A 20883-nucleotide genomic window follows, 5' to 3' on the forward strand; every position below is an offset into this window, starting at 1 on the left:
AAGAACCAATCTGGTCTGAGGTTGCCCAATGGCGGATCATAGAACTGTAGAACTTTCAAATCATAGAATTTGAAAAGCCCAACAGTCCATCCCCTGGGCCTCTGAGAATTTTAGTCTTTTCAGCAAGGGAATATCTAGAACCTTCCAAGCCCCACACTGGAGCTGGGAGGTTCTGGAGCCCAGATGGGGGGATTGTTTTTTTCCACATCTATTTTGGCGAGCTAGCTTCTCTCCTTCAGCTTTTTCATAAATCCTGCAGATTGACCTTCGTGCCTTGTGGTTCTGAGAAAGGGGCCAAAGGCTTCCCCAGGGTGGCAGATCGCCAGCCCAAGGGGTCTCTGCCCTCCCCTCCAATGCCAAGAGCCCCTTGTCTAGTCTCTGTGGCCAGGAGTTGAAGCATCCCTCACCAAAACAAGGGACAGGGAGGCAAGCAAGACTGAGAAGCTGAGAACCTGGCTGGGGGGGTGGAAAAGTGGGGGACAAGGGGTTAAGGGCCCCAGCTTTCTGCCTGCCCCCTCCCTTCCCTGCTGGGGGCTCTAATTTGGCCTGTGTCTAGACAGCTAATAACTTGGCTGCTGTGACTGGGACAGAAACAAGAAGTGGAGAAGGGGGGAGGGCAAAGAGGTTGTTGGGCTCTGGTCAAGGCTGGGGGCTGCTCCCAGGAGGCTCCCCCCAAGGAGGAGAAGCCATGACCAGGCTGGCTCCAGCTGAGCCCCTTCCTCGCCCACCTCCTTGGGGCTCCATCACTGTCACCCAGGGGTGCTGGCTGTGTCCTTCTCCTTCCCAGCCTTCCTCTTTCTCCTCCCGCTGAGTCTCTCCGCCGGGGTGGGGGCTCGAGCCGGCCATGGCCAGGACTGGGGGGAGGAGGGTCAGGTTTCTGGCCGTCCCGGACGGACACCAGGTGGGGAGCGAGGCCGGGCCGGCGTGATCACATTTCAGCCTCTAATGGGCAGCCTGCTATCGAGAGCAGGAGCCGGCAGGCGGTCCCAGAGGGAGCCGGCTGGAGGGGCTGAGGGGCGGGGGCGGGGGCGGATGTGAGGGGGACACAGAGATCGCCGGAGAAGCAGGCGGCGGGGCGGCGGAGCTGGTGAGCGGGCTGAGGGGCCGGGGGAGTGGGGAGGGAGCCCCCATTTGCGTCCCAGCCCCCTAGCCCTTCCCTGCTCATCCCCGGGTCCTTTGGCGCTGTCTCTGGCTGTCTCCCTCAGCCCCAACTTCCACTTCCTACCTCTCCTGCCGTCTCGGGCTCTCTCTTGATGTCTTTCGGGCTCCTTGCCTCAGAGGAGCGCGAGAAGATGTCAGACTTGTCCTCGGTCCCTCGCCCCCAGGCCCTCTCTCCTCTCCCCGCTCCCTTCCCAAATGGGGGCTGGAAAGACGGGGGCGGGGGCGGGGGGGCGCGGACAGAGGACGATGGAGATGGAAGAGATGGGCAAGAAGAGAGGCAGAGCCTGAGATCAACCAAATGATTCATCCGCATCCCCTTTCCTCCTCCCTCTTCCTAGCCGCCCCCCCTCCTGTCTTCCTAGACCTCCTGGCTTGGAGGTAAGAACAGGACTCAAAGGCGAGGGGTAGAGGCCCACCATCCGGAGCGCTAGAGCCCCTGGGAAGATCTAGGTGGAGTGGCGGGTGGGGGGCAGCAGGCAGCAGAAGAGGGAGAAGAGTCCAAGTCTGACCAAGGGTCTTTCTACTGAAGGGTAGTAGAAAACCCCCAAGCTGCCTGCCATTAAGAGACGCGGGTTCTAATCCCACCAACTCTGGGAGCCTGGGCAAATTCCACTTCTGATTTGTCAGCCAAGGAGATGGGACTTTCGCTCTGCCATTCTCCGGCCTAAGGTGCTTCCTCACTTTGCCCCCATTCCATAGTGCCTCTCAGCTAGAAGAGTTCCTGTTCTTCTGGTTCTCCCATTCTACAGTCAGAATCTCCTCCCCAAGTTCCAAGAGTCTCTAGAGCTTTGGGAAAGGGGGTCTTTCGGGGAGTGCTCGGGGTAGTAGCAGACCAAAGTCAGTCCCCAGATATGGCCCCAAAGGGTCCCCTTCCTCTGGATGAGGGAGGGCACTACCACACCTCCCTCCCACTTCCTCCCACCCCAGGAGGAAATGATTGGGTGGGGGGTGAATTTCCTTAATATCAGGAAATTAGGGTGGCTGGTGTTCTCTTCTGCACCAAGGGGCATCAGGTAAGGGAGATGCTGGTATTTTATCTAGAAGAAGGAACCAAGGGAGAGAGAGGGGATGGATGACTCAGGAACAGAGCCCGAGGCGACCGAGAGGCGGTGGAAGGAGTGCAAGGCGACCCACTGGGACAGATGGGGGAAGACTTGATAGGGAGTAAAGAGACTGGTGGAGACAGAGAGGGGAAACTAAGGCGGGGAAAAGGGGGATTGAGGAATGGAGGAAAGGCAAAGGAGGGAGAGAGGGGGGAGACTGTCAGACAGGGAGGGGACAGGGAGAGAGGGGGACCAAAAGGGGAGGAACACTGAAGAGCAGAAGTGGGAGCAACCAGGGAGGCCATGGGAAAAGGGATCCGGAGGAATCCAAAATGGGAGACTCGGAGAGGGGACAGAATGAGAGAAAAAGATGAAAAAGACGGAGGAATGCAGAGGTAGGTGGAAGAATCCAGAGAGGGAAGATAGAAGGACAGAGAGAGGAGATGCTGGGGGTCAGAGGCAGGAGAAAAGGGAGGGACCGGGAGAGACAGTGACGGCAAGGGGGACCGTGGAGGAACAGACAACGGAGACACTGAAGGATGGAGAGGGGAGACAACGCGGAGTGATAAAGATGGGGAGAAAGGAAGGCTGAGCGACAGAGAGAGAGATCAAAAGAAAGGGGCCATCAAGGGAGAGACGCGGGGAAATAGAGTCTGAAGGACAGAGAGGGAGGGTAGATGGGCACAAAAGGAGAAGTGGAACCTGGTAGGAGGAGAATCTGGTGCTAGGAGTGGGGGATGCTTAAGGACAGAGTGGGTACCCTGAGGGTGACAAAGGGAAGATGTAGGGACGCCAGAGAGGAGGCTGAGGAACAAAGCCCTGTAGAGGCATGATCCAAGCTCCAACCCGAAGGCTGGGATAGGCATGGGAAGTGTTTGAAGCCAGGCAGGAGGGCAGGGTTGCCAAGCACACTTGACCTTTTGGTTGGTGGATTAAGAAGCTGCTCTCCGGCTTTGGTGCCAGGGGAATTCGGCCAGGCCAGAAGGGCAGAGCGAGCCACGGGGGAGCACACATGTAAGACCCCCTACATCCATATGCATGAGTGTCTTCCATGTGTGCACACCCAGGGAGCGGAAGTCACACACCCTAGGATAACTCCAGGATACCTATGCAAGGAGAACTTGAAGTGGGTCAGATTTGCTAGATACCGCGTGAGGGAGGAGAGCTTGAGCCCTGGACTGCCAGCTCTGTGACACCAATATATGCCCTCTGGTAAGTCTTTCACCTTCCTGAGCCCCAGTTTCCTCATCTGCAAAACGAGAGAGTTGGAGATGACCTCTAAAATGCTTTCTAGCTCTAGACCTCTAATCTGTCCTTAGACAAATTGCTTTCCCTCCCTAAATATCAGTTTTAATCTATGTAAAATGGGATTGCAAAAAGAGGGGCAGTGAGGTATCTCAGTGGATAGAGTCAAGTCTAGAAATGGGAGGTCCTGGGTTCAAATGTGACCTCAGACACTTCCTAGCTGTGTGATCCTGGGCAAGTCATTTAACCATCATTGCCTCGCCCTTACCACTCTTCTTTCTTGGAACCGATACTAAGTACAGATTGTAAAACAGGAGGAAAGGGGTTAAAATAAATAAATAAACCAAAATGGGATTCTTGTGAGGAAAGAGGCAAGCAAAGTGAAAGTCTTCTAGAGCTGACGGTTGTTTTCCTGTGGTTGTGTGGGTGAAGTGTGTCTCGAGTGTGTGACTGGAGCATCTCCAATTTACCCTGCACATATCTTGGGGGGCCAGATTTGCATTCGTGCTGTCTGTCCCTTAGACTGGCAGCTCCTCGAGGGTAGGGGCTCTCGTTTGCTTTTCCTTATATTCCTCGGGGCTTTGCACAGTGCCTGGCTGCCAGGGGGTCTCCCAACTTCCTCAGGGGCCAATCAGGCTGGTGAGGCTTTGCTCCCAGGCTTCTGTCTGCCTGTTAGGGTGGCTACTTGCCCTCAGAAGGAGGGACCTGCTCCTTCTCCTTGATGCCTCCATCTTAGGTTGCATGGGATGGCCTCTTGGGCTATCTAGCTCTCCCACTTGGCAGAATGGAGTCCCCTACAGCTTGAGGTGCCAGGGAGTGGGGATTTGGACGGCAGGTCCTCTAAATGCCAGCTGGCCTTCTTTCCACTCTACCACTCTGACCCCTCCTGCTCCCCCTTTGATAAGCATTCAAGGCATGGAATGGAAGTTGGTGGCGCCATGGATGGGCTGACCCTCTCCTGTAACCCTCACGCTCCTGCTTCTCTCTTTTAATGCAGGACGAATTTCAGACTCTCAAGCCGGCTTGCTGGAGGCGGAGGGACATGAATGATTCCAACAAAGCTCCGACTCTAAGACTCTCCCTGACCTGAACTGCCCCTCTTGTTTGCCTGAAACCTTCTCTTTCCGCACTGACTCCCCATTTCCTAAAGACTTTCCCCATTGGACGTCTCTGTTTCCCAAGGACTTTAGCCTTCCCCCATTCCCCCTTGCAGCTTGCCTGTCGGAGAGAGAGAGAGACCAAGGGACTCGGTACTCCCTGTCCCCATTCCTACACTCCACCCCAACAGTCCCACACTTAGTCTCCCGAGACCCCTGGATTCTGCTTTTCTTGTTCCGGCCAGCTCCCACTTACTGTCATCATCTCTGATACCCTAGGGAGAAGGAAGGGGGCAGGCGGAGGGATCCTCTGTTCCAACACTTCCGGTTTTTCTTTCTTGCCCTTGCCTCATTAATTACCTTTTCTCCCCTCCCTAGCATTCCCTTATTTGCCTTCCTGCCACCCTTGAAGCTCCTTGTCTCCCATCCCTCAGGTTCCTGTGCTCCCCTGATCATGTGTCCCTGAGTCCCCTGGAGGGGATAGGGGGGCCCCAATGGCCTCCTGCCCTCCAGCCTCTGGAGGCCCCACCGCCCACCTGGATCAGGGGGTGCCCCCCTGCCCCTCCGTTGCCCTCCACACCCACGATGGGCAACACCACTCTGGAGGGCTGTCACGTGGACTCGAGGGTGGACCACCTGTTCCCTCCCTCCCTCTACATCATCGTCATGGGCATCGGGCTGCCCACCAACTGCCTGGCCCTGTGGGCCGCCTATCGCCAGGTCCGCCAGCACAACGAGCTGGGCGTCTACCTGATGAACCTGAGCATCGCTGACCTGCTGTACATCGCCACGCTGCCGCTGTGGGTTGATTACTTTCTGCACCACGATAACTGGATTCACGGACGTGGCTCCTGCAAACTCTTCGGCTTCGTCTTCTATACCAACATCTACATCAGCATCGCCTTCCTCTGCTGCATCTCCGTGGACCGCTACTTGGCCGTGGCCCACCCGCTGCGCTTCGCGCGTCTGCGGCGCGTCAAGACGGCCGTGGCCGTGAGCTCTGTGGTGTGGGCCACAGAGCTGGGCGCCAACTCGGCCCCGCTCTTCCATGACGAGCTCTTCCGGGACCGCTACAACCACACCTTCTGCTTTGAGAAGTTCCCCATGGAGGGCTGGGTGGCCTGGATGAATCTCTATCGCATCTTCATCGGCTTCCTCTTCCCCTGGTCTCTCATGCTCTTCTCGTACCGGGGCATCCTGCGAGCCGTGCGCGGCAGCGTGTCCACCGAGCGCCAGGAGAAGGCCAAGATCAAGCGGCTGGCTCTCAGCCTCATTGCCATCGTGCTGGTGTGCTTTGCGCCCTACCATGTGCTCCTGCTGTCACGCAGCGCCGTCTACCTGGGCCGTCCCTGGGACTGCGGCTTCGAGGAGAAGGTCTTTGCCGCCTACCACAGCTCCCTGGCCTTCACCAGCCTCAACTGCGTGGCTGACCCCATCCTCTACTGCTTTGTCAACGAGGGTGCCCGTGGCGACGTGGCCAAGGCCCTGCACAGCCTCCTGCGATTCCTGGCCAGCGACAAGCCCCAGGAGATGGCCAACGTCTCCCTGACCCTGGAGACCCCGCTGGCGTCCAAGAGGAACAGTGTGGGCCGCTTGGGCTGGGGAGGAGCCCTGGCCTCCCACTCCCACTCTCGAGGGGATGACGTGCAGCTCAAGATGCTGCCTCCCTCTCAGTGACCCTTCTCCGCCAGCCTCCCCCCTTCCCAGACCCCAGCCCTGGCACTGGCCCTCCCACCCAGTCTCTCCTAGGAAAGAGTCTTGGGTGGATAATCCTGAAGAGGTCAGGAGCCAAGATGGAGAGGGGACACCATTTATTTTGTCCCCTGGTGGGGGGATAGGTTTGAGGGTTAATCCTGAAAAGGGGGAGAGAGAGGAAGGGGGAAGGAAGGGAAGGGGAGGGGGCCCCTGGGAAAGATCAGTGATCCAGAGCTGTTCCTAGAAGCGGGCTCTAGCTTGGCCTTAGTTTCCCTGTCTGTTACATGGCCCTAAGGTCCTCCCACATCTCTCCAGGCTTCAGCAAGCTGGTGGAGGCTTCCTACGCAGGGGCCAGCCAGTGTAGGGCCCGGGACAGTGCTGCCCTGGAGGATCTCGAAGGCCCTTTCTGAGGAGCCTGTGAGCAGCTGCAGGGTCCCCCCCCTGGCCCTCTTTCCTGCCCCCTGCTTCAGTTCACACGCCCCTGGAGGGGGAGGAGGGAAGGAAGGGAAGGGAGGGAAGGGAGGGTTTTCTCCAGCTGCCAGCCAGGATCGGCGGGCTGCCTCTTTCTCCCTCCACCTATCCAGGCCACTAGGAGGAGTCTTCCCTCTATTTTCCTTACCCCCCACCCCCACCCCAGCCTTCCCAAATAAGGAGAAGGGGGGAAAAGAGACCGAAGATCTCAAAGCATAGTTTAAACATTAACCCTTTTGGGACAAGAATGACCAGGCTGGGCTGGGGCTGGGGAGGTGAGTGACGTCCAGGGTCAATACTTCACTGAACCCCCCTAGAGATTCCTGAAAACCCATACTGGGAAATGCAGGGGGTGGGGGGGGAGTTAAGAATGGGAAAAATTCTCTAAATGAGGAAAGTGATTCAAGGGGGGGTGGGGTTGTGGAGTGAGACACAGGAAGTGGTTGCGACTCCGGCTAAGACCGGGAGCTGAGGAAGGAGCCAGAATATTATATTATCATCACTCATTTGTTTATTGAAGGGCCAGCAGTGGTAGGGGTGGAGAGTGCCCTGGGCCAGAAGCCAGGAAGCCAGAGTTCAAACTGTGGTTCAACTACTTTCTGGCTGTGTGACCTCAAGTAAATCATTTCCCTCTCTGAGCTTGGTCTTCTCACTCAAAAACCAAACGGGGAGGGGGAGGCTGGACTACATAGCTTCCAAGGTCCCTCCTAGCTTTGACGGTCTCGGTTCGGTTCTAAGGTTCCTTCTAGTTCTGACATCCTGGGTTCCAAAGTGCATTGTGTGCTGCAGTACTTCTTAGCTCCAACATTTCTGTTTTCAGGCCCTTTCCAGATCACCTCCAAGATCCTGAGCTTCTTGATTCTGGCCTCTGCTGTTCTGTGTTCTTGAGTCCTTTCAAGTTCTAACATTGTGTCCTCAGTTCCTTCCTGTCTCTGACCTCGGTGTCCTGAACGTTCCAGATAACAGGGTGAGTCCTGTGTCCATCCCAGTTCTGCTCTTCTTTGTGCTGAGGTCCAGTCACTCATTGCCATTGTGTTGTGAGGTCCCTCCCTTCTAAGGTGCCCTGACTCTTGGCTTTCTGTATTCTAACTTTCTGTGTTGACATTCTATGTTCTGAAGTTCTTCCTGGCCAACGTTCTCTGTTCTAAGGGCCCTCCTAGCGCTGACATTCTATGTTCCGAGGACTCTTCTGGCCCTGACATTCAGTGTCCTGAGGTCAGATGTTCAATGTTCTAAGGCCCTTTGGGACTCGGACATTGTACGTTGGAAGCTCCCTCTTTGCTCTGACATGCTACAAATTGTAACAGGAAGGAACTAGTGGGGAACTATGAGCCTGTCCCCTCCCTTTCCCTAGTCTCTCTCTGGGCAGTGGAGTATTTTGACTCCAAAAAGCCTTCATGAAGCTAGCTATCATTAAAGCACTACAGCCTGGAAAAATCCCAGGACAGTGAGTCAGAAGACTTGGGTTTTAGACCAACTGAGCAGCTGCATGATCTCCCTTCCTGGGTCTTAGTTTCCCCCTCCCAATGGGGTTGAGTGGATGGGAAGGGTGTTTGGATTTCCTAGTGTCTTTCAGGGCCCCTTCTGGCCCCTTTCCACTCTTATCAGACTGCTCTAACTAAGCCTCCAGGCCTTAGGAATTTCGCCTGACCCCTGTTATTCTGAGGTGACTTCCCTGCTGGGGGAGGTTGGACAGGCTGAGATTTGTCCTTAAAAACCCTCCGGACTCTTAGTGAGGCCCTCAGTCAACAAGGCTGCCTCTCCATTTGCTTTCTAAAAAGAGCCTGTGCGTCCAGTTATTCTAGAATTTCAGGCCTGGAAGGGGCACTGGAGACGATCTTATCTAACACCCCTTTCCCCTTTTTCCATGAAGGAAACTGAGGCCCAGCAAGGTAAAGTGACTTCTCTGAGGTCGCAGAGTGAGTCAATAGCACCACCGCATGGACTAGAAGCCAGGGCTCCCAACTCTCAGAAACATTGCTACAGAATAGAAGGGTTCAACCCAATTGTTAAAAATGTCATCCCTGTGTCCCAGCCCAAATCTGTTTCTTTGAAATCTCTCTCCCCACTGTCCCATCCCCATCCTCCTCCACCCAAGCAGACCAAATCTGATCCCTCTTTGACCTAACTATCCTTTTGAAACTTGAATACAGTGACTTCCCGAGGTATGTGTGGCATAGCAGGAAGCCTGCTGGATTTGGAGCAAGCAGATTTGGTTGGAAATCACTGTGACAATTACCAGTTGTGGGATTCTGGGGGGAAACTCCTTCCCCTTTCTAGTCCTTCATTTCTTTCTTGGTAAAATGAGATGGTTGGACTAGACGGTTTCTAAGATTCTAGCCCTAAAACCTTTGGGCCTATGAGTGTGATGTAGTGGAAAGAATTCTGTACTTCCATTTGGGAGAAACCTGGGTTTGATCATTCCTTTAACACATGTTAGTTGTGTGACCTTGGGTAAGTCAGCTCACCTATCTGAACCTGTTTCTTCTTCTGAAATATGGGGTAATATCTGTAGCACCTACCTCACAGGGTTGTTGTGAGGATCAGAGGACATCACATGTGCAAAGCACTTTCCAAACAATAAAAATGTCAACTATTTGTTACCTCTCAGTCTTCTCTTCTCATAGTCAGAGGTCCCAAGCACCTTCAACTGCCTCTCTCATGGCGTGGTTTCTAGTCTCTCCTTTCCTGATCTCCCTGCTTTAGACACGACTGAGCATGTCAGTATCCCCTCTACGAGGTCATATCTTTGTCTTATCCTTCAGCTAGCCTAGGAACTCCGTCGGGAAGACACACTTGCACGTGGACTCACCCACCTCTGTTTCCTTTTCTTTGCAGCCCATCACTTTCTGACCACTCAGGAAAGGATTATTGAATTAGTCCACAAAATCAATGGAAGGGACCTCAGAGACCTAACTTCCTGCCCAGTGGAGGAATCCCCTCTATGGCCTCCCTGATAACAGTCATCTATCATTTGTTTAGATACTTTCAGCAACAGCAATAGCATTACGCTTTGAGGTAGTCATTTTTGTATGTTTCTAATTGTCAGGAAGAAATGACCTTGGATACATAAGTTGCTTTCCCTACTTGTATTTCCTTAGTTGTAAGATGTCTGTGGGGGGCCCAGGTAATCTTTAGACATCTTTCTAGCTCCCATACAGATAATTTCAGAGACCACAGACTGAGTAGGTAGGGGGCCTGTGTTAACCACAAGGTTAGCATACAGTAGTGCCATCTCACCCAGAAGGTGGCTATCCAGAGAAATGAGTAAAGAGATTCCTGGGCACTTACTTCCTCTCTGTGCTAAGAATTTCTCATCACCCCTGTTCAGAAATGGATCTCCTACATTTCTCCCAAGAGGGACAGTTTTCCAGTCACACTCCTTGTTAGAAAGAGAATATTTGGTGGAAGGGGAAAGGGATCCTCATGGAAGTCTGTTCCCAGAGAGTAGGGAAGGGGATCTCCCATAGTTCACCAGTTTCATGAGGGAAAGGTCTTTCTCACAGATTCCAGAGAAGCATTTTCCACAGTCCTCTCACTAAGGGAGAAGCGATCCTCCATGGACACTGGGAATTTTCCACAGTACCCAGTACCCAGGCATACAGTGGAGAGTTTAGAGAGGTTGCCCCCAGCCTCGAACAGGGTAGGGGAAAGAGCCTGAGAGAAGTTTCCCAAGATCCCAAGTTAAGAGAGAAGAGGGATGTCTCCTAGGTCTTCCACAGAGGAAAGGGAGGAATTTCCCACAACCTCGGGAAGGAGGGGCAAGGGAGAGAAATAAAGAAAGGACCGAGGGAGAGGAAAGGAGAAAGGGGGAGGTAGGGGAAGATGAAAGAAGAAGGGGAGGAGAAAAGGCAGATAAGGGAGGATAAAGGAAAGTAGGGAGGGGAAGAGGGCAGGGAGCGGGTTTGGAAAGGACTGGGGAAAGGGAAAGATTAAGGGAAAAGTAAAAGAACAAGGACAGAGAGGAAAAGATACGGGAGGAGAGAACACAAAGAGGAGCAGGAAAAGGGATAAGGGAAGGAGTAGGGAAAAGGGAAAAGACGGGAGGGAGAGGGGGGAAAAGGGCCAAGGGAAGGGGAAGGTTGGGAAAAGGGGCAGGAGAGGGGGAGGGGCGAGTTTCTCTCCAGGCCTTCGGAAGGGGAGGAGGCGGGCGCCTCTTTCCAGGCGGTTCTTAAAACTAAAGCTACTGATTAATCAGCACTCATTGATCGCCTCTAGAATGTGACGTCACCGCCGAGATTCGTGACGTCATTTTGGCCGGTCAGTCATCCGATCTACTCCTCCTCCTCCCGGCACTAAGGCTTATTTACATATCTGCTAGAACGGAGGCGCGCAGCGTCAGAAGAAGCGTGCGTGATGACGCCACCGCGCACCACACGAGCCGAGAGGCGCATGCACAAGGCCTCCACCCCACCTACGGCTAGCCGGCCGGCTGCGCCGGTGACGCGCGCGTGCGCCTAGGGTCCACGCCCCGCCGTTCCCCGCCTTGGGCCGTGACGCACATGCGGCCGCCAAGATGGTGGTGGGCGCGTTCCCCATTGCGAAGCTGCTGTACCTGGGCGTGCGGCAAATCAGCAAGCCGCTGGCCCAAAGGATTAAGGAGGGGGCGCGCCGGAGCCAGTTCTTCCGGACCTACATCTGCCTGCCGCCCGCTCAACGTAAGCTGGACCCCAGAATCTCCCCCACTTCCCGCGATGGTCCTTCCGGACCCGAGCCCCACCCCCCTGTCTCCTCCCGGCCTGAGCAGCCAATCGCGACTCTGCGCGCGACCTGCTCTGCCCAGTCAGGGGAAGCCGTCTCGCGCTAGGGAGGCGGGTCTGTTCTCGCCGGCTCTCGCCCTTTCTTGCGCTCTCTACGTCCTCGTGGAGGCACGACGGACCAATGGGAGAGTCGCTGCGCCGAGGCGGACAGCGACGCTGACCAATGGAGACACAGGAGGGTGGGTCAGCCGGTCAAGTTTGACTTTGAACAGAAGGAATGACAGGCGAGGCGGGGCTTCGGGGTCAGTGGGACCTGTGGATGGGGTGCGGGGACGTAGCGGGGCTCAGGCTCTTCGCCCCCGGATATCCCTAGCCATCCTGTGTGTTATTTTCACCATTCTTACGTGCTGCCTTTTAAACACTTTGAGCTCCAAGGGGAGTGGGCTTGGGTTAAAATCCCACCTCTGCTCCTTAGTGTTGTTCAATGACCCTGGGGAAGTCACTGAGGGTCTCTGATCCCCGATCTCATCATTTCTAAAACGAGCCCACGCTGTCCTGTAGCCATAAGCCAGTGAGAGAAAGCATATTCTTTATACTTTATTTATTTAAAGTACTTTATAGCCCCTCATCGAGGGACAGAGCCATGTCAGCCAGTGTTGCTATCCTAGCAGACAGCCAGCATGTTTATGGAGCTTTCAAGTTTGCAGAGAATTTTATGATTTAGGTCCCAGTAAAGGGAGAGAATATTAGTTATGATCCCCACTTTGTATATGAGGAAACTGAGGCAGAAATGGTTCACTCAGGGTCACACAGCTGGACCTCCAGAAGAACAACTTCAGATTCTCTCAGGAGTCTAAGTCCCTGTGGAGCCAGGGAGAAGGTCCAGTAGAATTCCTCACCACCAAGACAAAAAAATAGTTTCTGCTGAGTGTCAGATGGCCAGGCAGGGCTTTATGGCCTCCAGCATTCCACATTCTGAGGATTCTTTGGGTTCTGACCCTCCTAGCTAGAGACCTGGTTCATCTGTGGGTCAGTAAGCTAGTCAGTTGTTGTAGAGCCACACAAAGCCTGTGAGCATGTGAAAGCCTCATAGTCTCCCCCAGAGGTTAGCCTCCCCACCTGGCTTTGGGGCATCCTCACACTGGCAGAGAATGCTGGCTGGGCACTGATCCCGATGTTTAATGGAACCCAGATCCCTGGCCCCACTGAAGACCCTTCAGAGGGACATTAAACCATGAATGACTTCAGCCACCCCGTTGTTCTTTTTCTGCTGAGTGGCCTCTACTTCGTAGGAGACACTTTGGGGAACATTCTTCTCTGGCCCTACATTCGTTGTCCTCCCATCCTCCACAGGCTTTCACAGACCATCTAGCCGTTTCAGTTCTGGAATTTTCCTGGGAAGCTGTCAAGGCCATGAACTGAACTCTTCAAGGAGCAGCCCTGTGAGCTCTTATTGGCTCTGAATTACTTGGGGAATCTTCTCCATGTTAGCTGTTTGTGTCCTGACCCTTCCAGTCCAAAGATCAATCTCTCTGGCAGGACAAACAGAAGCAGAATGAAGGCTGATCAGCTCTTTTGTTTAGGCTCCTCAGCAGGCTCTCTGGCTTCGAGCAATGCTCTTTGCCTTTTTTCATCCTCCTTTTTCCCCCAATATGGATTTCTAAAACTCTTTTTGTTGTCCTTAGCATTCCTCCTAAGCTTCACATTCTTCTGAGGGTTTGTGTTCCTGAGACTATCTTTATAGGCTTCTGCCATGGTTGGCCTCCATCTTCTGGCCCTATCTTTTTAGTGTGTTCACATACACATCCCTTTGGCTGCCCCCTTCTTGTTTCCCTTGGCCTCACAGCCTCACAGGCCCCCCCGGAGCTGAAAGAGGCCTCAAGGCCCCCCTGATTCCTCGGATATTTGAACAAGTACCTTCCCTTTTCACAATGTGGTAGCCCCAGCTGATAGGTCAGATGGAAGAAGAAGCTTCTTAACGTGTACCCACTGTGCCTAATTCTGCCCCCTGGAGATGAGGGGGAGTCTCTTTCTTTGTGACATATTCCATCTTGTTCCTGCAGATAGCTTCTCTTTAAGTGAAACGTTCCCACTTCCTTCAGCTAGACTGCATATGGGATGATGTCAGGGCTGCTATCTTCTTTGGGTCACCCTTTAGCTTCTCAGGGTCTTTCTCAAAGGGCTGTCTCAAGGATGGAGACAGGTCTGACAGGGCCTGACCCTTCCTAGACCTTGGGCCCTCTTAATGCCTGCTGAGATTGTATATCAGCAGAAGCATCGAGGTGGCTCAGTGGATAGGGCACCAGGCCTAGAGGTGGGAGGTCCTGAGTTCAAATGAGGCCTCAGACACTTCCTAGCTGTGTGACCCTGGGCCAGTCCCTTAACCCCCATTGCCTAGCCCTCACCACTTTTCTGAACCAACAGAACCAACACAAAGTATAGATTCTAGGAGAGAAGGTAAAGGGGGTAGGGTGGGGATAAAAAAGAAAGCATGTATATTGCCATACCATTATTCACCTGCTTTACTCTGTCTCCAAAATGTTATTTGGGCAGACCTCGCCTATAGGAAGGGACTTTGGAGCTGGTAGGGTGAACCTTTGAAACGTGTTTTCATGTGTAAAAATGGAGATTTGAACTCTGGACTTCAATTCCCAGGAGTCCTTGGTAGCTCCCAGAGTTCCCCATAATCTCAGGTGAGGTCATCACCTGGGCTGCGAGGAGAGAGGGGTTTTTTAAATGCACTCCGCCTTCTTCTTGCTCTCTTCCTACTTCCGCTTCCAAGCAGATGTGTCTCTCATGATGTAAGTGAAATTGAATGGGCCTTTCGGCTCTCCTAGGCTCGTGCTTTCTTACTTGTATTTTCTTAAATTCTTAATCTTTAAATAACCTCATAAAATATGCTACAGTTTGGCATAACCACTTTGGGAAAACGAAATACCCTCAATCTTCTGATCTACTGTAACTAAGTTCAGCCTTTAATAGCTAGTGCCTAGTTTTGTTTGTTGTTTCTCCAAGATGCTTTTTTAGAAAACCATCTTGATCAGCTCTGGCCTGGAGCCATCTGCTTCGGACTTTCTTGATTCAATATAGTTCACCTGCCCACCCTTTCTAACCCTCCCCCCCCCTGCAAACTCTAGCCTTGGAGCAGACCGCTCATCGCCCCAGGCCCAGGACTCATTTCTATCAGTTGGTAAAAAACTGGGGTAATTTTCCCTTAGGCTATGATTAGCCTCCACCTGGACTGGGGGCAGGGGATTGAAGGAGGGGAGAAAGAAAGGGAAAGAAGGAAGAGACTTTTCCAAACAGGAACTTACAAGCATGACTACTTTAAAAGGATATCTTTTAACTATATTGATGATTTCATTTACTTCACATGAGATTCAGGAAAAAAATTCAGCTCTCTGCAACTCTTTAGCTAACTTTGGGGAGGCAGCTGGGTATGTCAATGAATTGAGAGCCAGGCCTAGAGAAGGGAGGTCCTCAGTTGGAATCTGGCCTCAGATACTTCCCAGCTGTGTGGCCCTGGATGAGTCCCTTAAACCCCATTGCTTAACTATTACCAATCTGCCTTCTGACAGTAGGCATCTAAATGGAAAAAAAAAACAAAACAAAACAACCCAAGAAACTTTAAAGAGACTGGAGGTTATGTTTTTAAGGCATTTCAGACTCCAATGTTTTATAAAAATCTCCATATTCTATTGCATTTACTGATTGCTTTGTTTAAGATTTAACTTTGTGATTTTAAGATCATATATTACTGCATTCAATACTATTCTGTTACACTGAATCATTTTAATGTACTGAGTTTTAACTACTGTTATATTCTGTTGCTTTCCCCCTATAACCATACTGAATGAACAAACATTGAGTAAGCCCATATTAAAAAAAAAACAACAGCTTTTATATTTTTGACTTTAGATGGACTCCATCAGAAAATGGCTACAATTGTATAACAACCTTTGGAAAATTTAATGAGCTAATTATCTCAAATCAATTTTAAGGGTTCTTTACACATGATTTTTAGAATTTTCTTAACAATTTTTGGTCATTTTGCCTGCCCCTAACACGAGGTAAGGCCCATTTTAACAGATGAAGTGAAATACATTTTATAACCCCCCCACCTGCATTAAAAAAAAATGTGATGGAAGCTGGGCAGTTAATCCCAGGGCATGTACCCCTAGAAGCCTCCCAAAAGAAAAAAAAAACGGGAGCATCTCTCATTTATACTCTTCAGCTCACTACTTAACTTCCACCAGAATGATCTCTAGATTTCTTGATGATGTTCTAAACCCCAAAATGAGTTTTACTTTGTTTAAAAATATATTCACCAAGGTTGAAAGATTTCAATGATTGTAAAAATTGTGACAAATATCCATCAATTCATAGGCTTTAAAAAAATGCCATACAGCAACTTAATGTGAAATATGATAGTGTGTTTGTTTGCTATTGTAATTAATTGGGCTATTGAGAATTTGGGGGATACTGATTCCTACATATTTGTACTACTGTTTTTTAAAAATGAAAAATGTTACCTTGTTCAATTTATTTGCTTGCACTCACAGTGGATCATGGCCAGATATGAAGAAGAAATGGATCTTATTTTTGGTGAGAAAGCCTTGAATTCTATATTTTCTTCACTGACACAGTGTGTCAATGATTATAAGCTATATTTTTGAATTCTAAAACTCTTTTATTATATTTTCTTGCATATGCAATATACTATTTCAGTCTTATTTTTTCTCTCCTTTTTATATTTGAAGCACATGTCACCAGTATTAAGATTTTCTTTAACTTTTTGATTTTGCAGTAATATAAGTTTAAAATACATTTGCTATAATGTCAGTGCATGCCCTAAAAGCTTGAGACTATAAAAATGATGCCACTAATTGTTTTTTTTTTTAAATTATGGGACTTTGCTTAATACTTCTGTCTGATTCCAGGACAAGATATACACAAAAGAGCCATTGCACAGGGCCAAAGATAAACCAATCCAGGACCGATTGATGCACTTCCAAGCCAATTCAAAGGTCTTGAACCTAGTGTGAAGACTCAGGGTTGCTGATGTTTAACATTTGTTACAACATAGGCCTTCCTTGTGTCCACACTCACTCTGAAAATACAGATGAGTATCCCCAAACCTTGGCTCCTACTTGGCTCCTATAATCTGGTCCCTTTTCTGTCTTTCATAGAATGGTACCTTTCTGTGGTCCTGGCTACTGACTGGGTAATGCATCATTGCTTAGATCATTTTAACTGGGCCCTGATTCAAGGACCTGTTATAGATTTATTTTTCTTTTACTTGGAATTTTACACATAAGACTTTGATAGTCTATATTTTCATCCAGTAATTTTCTTTTTTCTTTGGATTTTTCTGATGTCTTTTTAATTCCTCTTGCCAATAGATTCATATACCTCATAACTCAGCCATGCATCCTTAAGTGATCCTGTGTTTTTCAATCACCCTTTTAACGGGGAAATGTAAAAAAAATTATTATTTTAAATTGCAAAGTTTAAATTCCTTTTAAGAAGAATTTTAGGTAAAGAAAGATGCTACCTCTCCGAATCCAGAAACTGAACTGTTTGGAGAAGACACCATGAAGAAGCCTCCAGACCACAAGCTGCATGAGAAGATCAAAAATGAACTTTGGGTGTTGTTGAGTGAACATTTATTTGTATCTATACTTTCATGCCAAAGAGGGCTGCCCCCTAACTGGCTTTTTGTCAATGCATTCAGCAATTATTGTTTTTTTTCCCTCTTATCCTCAAATTATTGTAATCTTTAAGTTGATTATGTTTTCATGATCCTCTGGGAAAAACCTTTTTCCCTGAGGATCAAACAGGAATGTAAAAATGGAGATTTGAACTCTGGACTTCAATTCCCAGGAGTCCTTGGTAGCTCCCAGAGTTCCCCATAATCTCAGGTGAGGTCATCACCTGGGCTGCGAGGAGAGAGGGGTTTTTTAAATGCACTCCGCCTTCTTCTTGCTCTCTTCCTACTTCCGCTTCCAAGCAGATGTGTCTCTCATGATGTAAGTGAAATTGAATGGGCCTTTCGGCTCTCCTAGGCTCGTGCTTTCTTACTTGTATTTTCTTAAATTCTTAATCTTTAAATAACCTCATAAAATATGCTACACATGCCATCTAGGATCGGTAACTGATGACCCCCAACTGGCAACAGAGAGAAACTTGCCAACCTAATATTCAAAGATAGAACAGTCACTTGGCTCCCGAGATTCCTGACATGTAACCATTCTCTCTTTGGCAGTGACCATTGGGTTCAAATGAACAGGTTTCCCCTCTCTGCTTCTTCCACTTTTGGAAAGCTGAAATTGTCATTTTATTGTCATTCAGTTGTTTTTCAGTTATGTCCCAACTCTTCATTTGGGGGCTTTCTTGGCAAAGATCCTGGAATAGCTTGCCATTTCCTTTTCCAGCTCATTTGACTGATGAGGAAACCGAGATCAATATGGTTAAGTGACTTATCCAGGGTCACACAGCTGGTAAGTGTCTGAGGCAGAATTTGAACTCAGGTAAAGACTCTAGTCCTGGTACTCTTTCCCTGTGCCACCTGGCTGCCCCTTAATTACCATTAAGGCTAGCCCTAAAGGGACCAACTTTTTAAAAAATTAAGTTAATTTTATCTTTTCAATATTCAGCATTTATTTTTTTCCTCACTTCCTCCTTGAATAAATAAGCGTGGCCAGGAAAAACAAATCTCTCTATTGTCCCTGGCCACAAATGTGTGTCTATTCTGCACATCAGTTGATTGTTGTGGCCCCTCTGGGAGGAGGTAGGCAGTGTCCCTCAACCACCGTCCTTTGGCCTCAGGGTCCGTCACTGCGTTGATCTGTCTTTGGTCTTTTAGAGTTCTTCTTTTGGGATCAGGCCCTGCCTCGGCATGGGAGAGCCAAGAGATTCAGCTGTTGGCCTGAGTGTTCAGGTTCCCCACCAGAGATCTGGCCAGGCCCCTCCTGGTCTCTTTGCCAAAGTCCTTATCTATTTCCTCCTTCTGTCCAGGAGGACTGTTGTGTATTTCTGCCTGCATTTATCTTCTTCCGATTGTTTGACCACTCCCGTTGGTCATCGTGAGGAGGAGGAGGAGGAAAGCTTCTTCATTTACAGTGGCCTTCCTTTCTCACCACAGCCAGCAACCTCACTCCTTCCTTGTACCCATCTTGGGCCTTTGAGAGTCATTGCAGTTTGGGCTCCCATCAGGCCTTGCTTTTAGGATCTCTAGCTCGCCTCGCCTAAGCTGTGTGCCCCTGGGCATGGACGTCTAAGGCAAGTCCTGCTGGATCCTTTCTTGGATTTTTGTCTCCTGTGAATTCCCAGGCTTCTCTTCCCACTTTCTTTTCTTCCTCCATTTTCTTTGCTTCCTGTGGCAGAGGTTCTTCACTTCTGTTGGGTCCCAGCCCCTTTGGAAGTCCGGCTGCTGAACCCTTTCCCAGAATCGTTTTTAAAGGCATAAAACAAAATATCCGAGATCACAAAGGGAACCATCATTTGGGTTGCACTTCACCCAGGTTCGTTCACCAGGCCCCCGACGCCTTTCTGCATTCTTCTTGGCAGTCACTGAGAACCCCCTCACTGCATGGCGCCTAATGATAGGCCCCTTCCTCTTAAGAACTAGCTGTCTGGGCCACTATGGCCGAGGATGACGTCTCTTCAGAGGACAAGTGACTTGGCCAGGGTGCCCAGCGGACTGACAGTTTTAGAACGAGGTCCTTCAAGGTCCTTCTGTTTCACAGATGGGGAAACTGAGGCCCAGAGAGGAAAAGCCACTTGTGCACTTTCCTAGAGGTGGTCATTGCCTTATCCCTAACCCCCATCTCCGTCATCTTTGCAGTGTACCACTGGGTGGAAATGCGAACAAAGATGAGGATCCTGGGCTTCCGAGGAGCCACAATTAAGCCCCTGAACGAGGAGGCTGCTGCGGACCTCGGGGCCGAGCTGCTGGGGGAGGCCACCATCTTCCTGGTGGGCGGCTGCTGCCTGGTCCTGGAGTACATGCGCCAGTCGGCCCAGTCCCGGAGAAAGGAGGAGGAACAGCGTAACGTCATGGAGACCGTGCAGCAGGAGCTGGGCATTCTCCTCTTGACTGTGGAAACGCTGGAAACTAAGAATAAGGAGCTTGCCAGGCGCCTGGGTGCCATGGACGAGCTCCACACCCAGGTCCACGAGCTCAAGGAACTACTGAACAAAAGCAAGAAATAGGGGGTTCCCCACTGCCCAGTCCAAACCCCGGCCCCATGGGAGACGGGGGACCGTGGCCGGGGTGCTGCCGCCATCTCCCCCTGCACACAGCCCCTTCTGGTGGCGTGTGGTTGGAACCCGAGAGAGGTTTCTCCCTGGGCGGGGATGGTGGCCGGGCCATCTCCCCCCTCCCCCACAGGGCACCCCCCTTGGGACACACCCTGCCTGGGGGCACTTGTCGGTCCTGTGTGACATTTCACATTTCCTCCCCTCTGCCCCTGCTCTCCTTTGGTTCTATCTTCTTGTGGCGCTGGCCATACTTTCCACTCTGTTTCCTTGCCCTCCTCCCGGGAGTAAAGAACTGGCCAGAGTGCTCCTAGCCCTGGGCCTGCCCCTTCTAGGTCCGCACCCCTCGGACCCATCCCGGGGTTGGCGCAGCTCCACATTTCTGCCCCGCACACTTGGGAATGTCCACGCCGCAGCGTGTTGCCATGCTGATCTCGGCACGGGGCTGGCCCCAGGCGGCCTTGGGTCTGCCCTCCCAGCCCAGCTGCTCTGAAGGCCCCTCTTCCTGGGGAACTGCACCCCCACCCACGATTCCCCTTCACATTCTTTCCTGGTCTCTTCCGGATGACATTGGACACGGAAAGACCATCCTTGGGGCCCTCGGTTGAGGTCAGCATCGCCCCGGGCCTGCCTTAGCTCCCAAGTGAAATGGTCCAGCAGAGCCCTTTGTGCTCCCAGGCCAGGCAGAGCCCTGGTTTCCAAGTGCCGAGCTTGATGGGGCTTCTCTGGCTCCCCTTAGACCACCCACCACACTTGCGCTCTCTCCCTCCCTCTGTCTGTCTCCTTGTCTCCCCACCTAGCGGGAGTGTCGGTGGCCCCTCCTGCCATCCCATTCCACCTTCCCCCAGGGAGGAACGGCTCATGGGGTTGGAAGGAGAGGCTGGAGAGGGAAGGGGTCCCCCAGGTCTGATTCTGTTTTTTATGACTCAACAGTTCACAATTAAAGCAGGGGAGGGCCGTGGCCTCGGAAATCACTCGCTCCGCTCCTGGTCTGTTTGGGCTGGGGAAGGTGGGACGGGACCTTTCTGGTGGTTGGGCCGAGGCGGAGACTTGGGTGGGAGGGAGTCGATGCTGACCAAGGAAGGTGGGTGCTGTCAGAGAGGTGTGATGACTCCCCCCACCCCTTCCCGTACCAGCAGGAACAGACTTGGGGAGCCCCCGGCCTGAGGAAGATGGGCCCAGACAGGGCCAAAGACCAGAGTAGACACCAGA

General features: G+C 51.3%; 2 protein-coding genes and 1 long non-coding RNA gene across 8 annotated transcripts; all 3 read left to right on the plus strand.

Moving 5' to 3' along the window:
• Positions 1-1001: 1001 nt before the first annotated feature.
• On the plus strand, positions 1002-9310 carry GPR4 (G protein-coupled receptor 4). 6 transcript variants are annotated; one of them, XM_007492138.3, is made up of 3 exons: positions 1045-1087; positions 3272-3416; positions 4447-9310. In XM_007492138.3, exon 3 carries the CDS (start codon positions 5132-5134, stop codon positions 6221-6223), a length of 1092 nt encoding a protein of 363 aa, XP_007492200.1. In that variant the 5' UTR covers positions 1045-1087; positions 3272-3416; positions 4447-5131; the 3' UTR covers positions 6224-9310. The 6 variants fall into 6 exon arrangements, with proteins under 6 accessions (XP_007492204.1, XP_007492200.1, XP_007492205.1 ...); XM_007492139.3 differs by lacking the exon at positions 1045-1087 and adding an exon at positions 2133-2174; XM_056796342.1 differs by lacking the exon at positions 1045-1087 and adding an exon at positions 2181-2599.
• Positions 9311-11072: 1762 nt separating this feature from the next.
• Positions 11073-20645, plus strand: OPA3 (outer mitochondrial membrane lipid metabolism regulator OPA3). Its single transcript, XM_001365474.4, has 2 exons — positions 11073-11370; positions 19259-20645. The coding sequence occupies exons 1-2, from the start codon at positions 11229-11231 to the stop codon at positions 19624-19626; spliced, it is 510 nt and encodes a 169-aa protein (XP_001365511.1). The 5' UTR covers positions 11073-11228; the 3' UTR covers positions 19627-20645.
• On the plus strand, positions 11377-17556 carry LOC130453953 (uncharacterized). The gene is made up of 2 exons (XR_008911628.1): positions 11377-16017; positions 16353-17556. It is a non-coding gene; the product is annotated as an uncharacterized LOC130453953 (long non-coding RNA).
• Positions 20646-20883: the final 238 nt, after the last annotated feature.

The sequence above is a fragment of the Monodelphis domestica genome, chromosome 4, assembly GCF_027887165.1.
Source record: "Monodelphis domestica isolate mMonDom1 chromosome 4, mMonDom1.pri, whole genome shotgun sequence".
Classification (NCBI taxonomy): Eukaryota; Metazoa; Chordata; class Mammalia; order Didelphimorphia; family Didelphidae; genus Monodelphis; species Monodelphis domestica.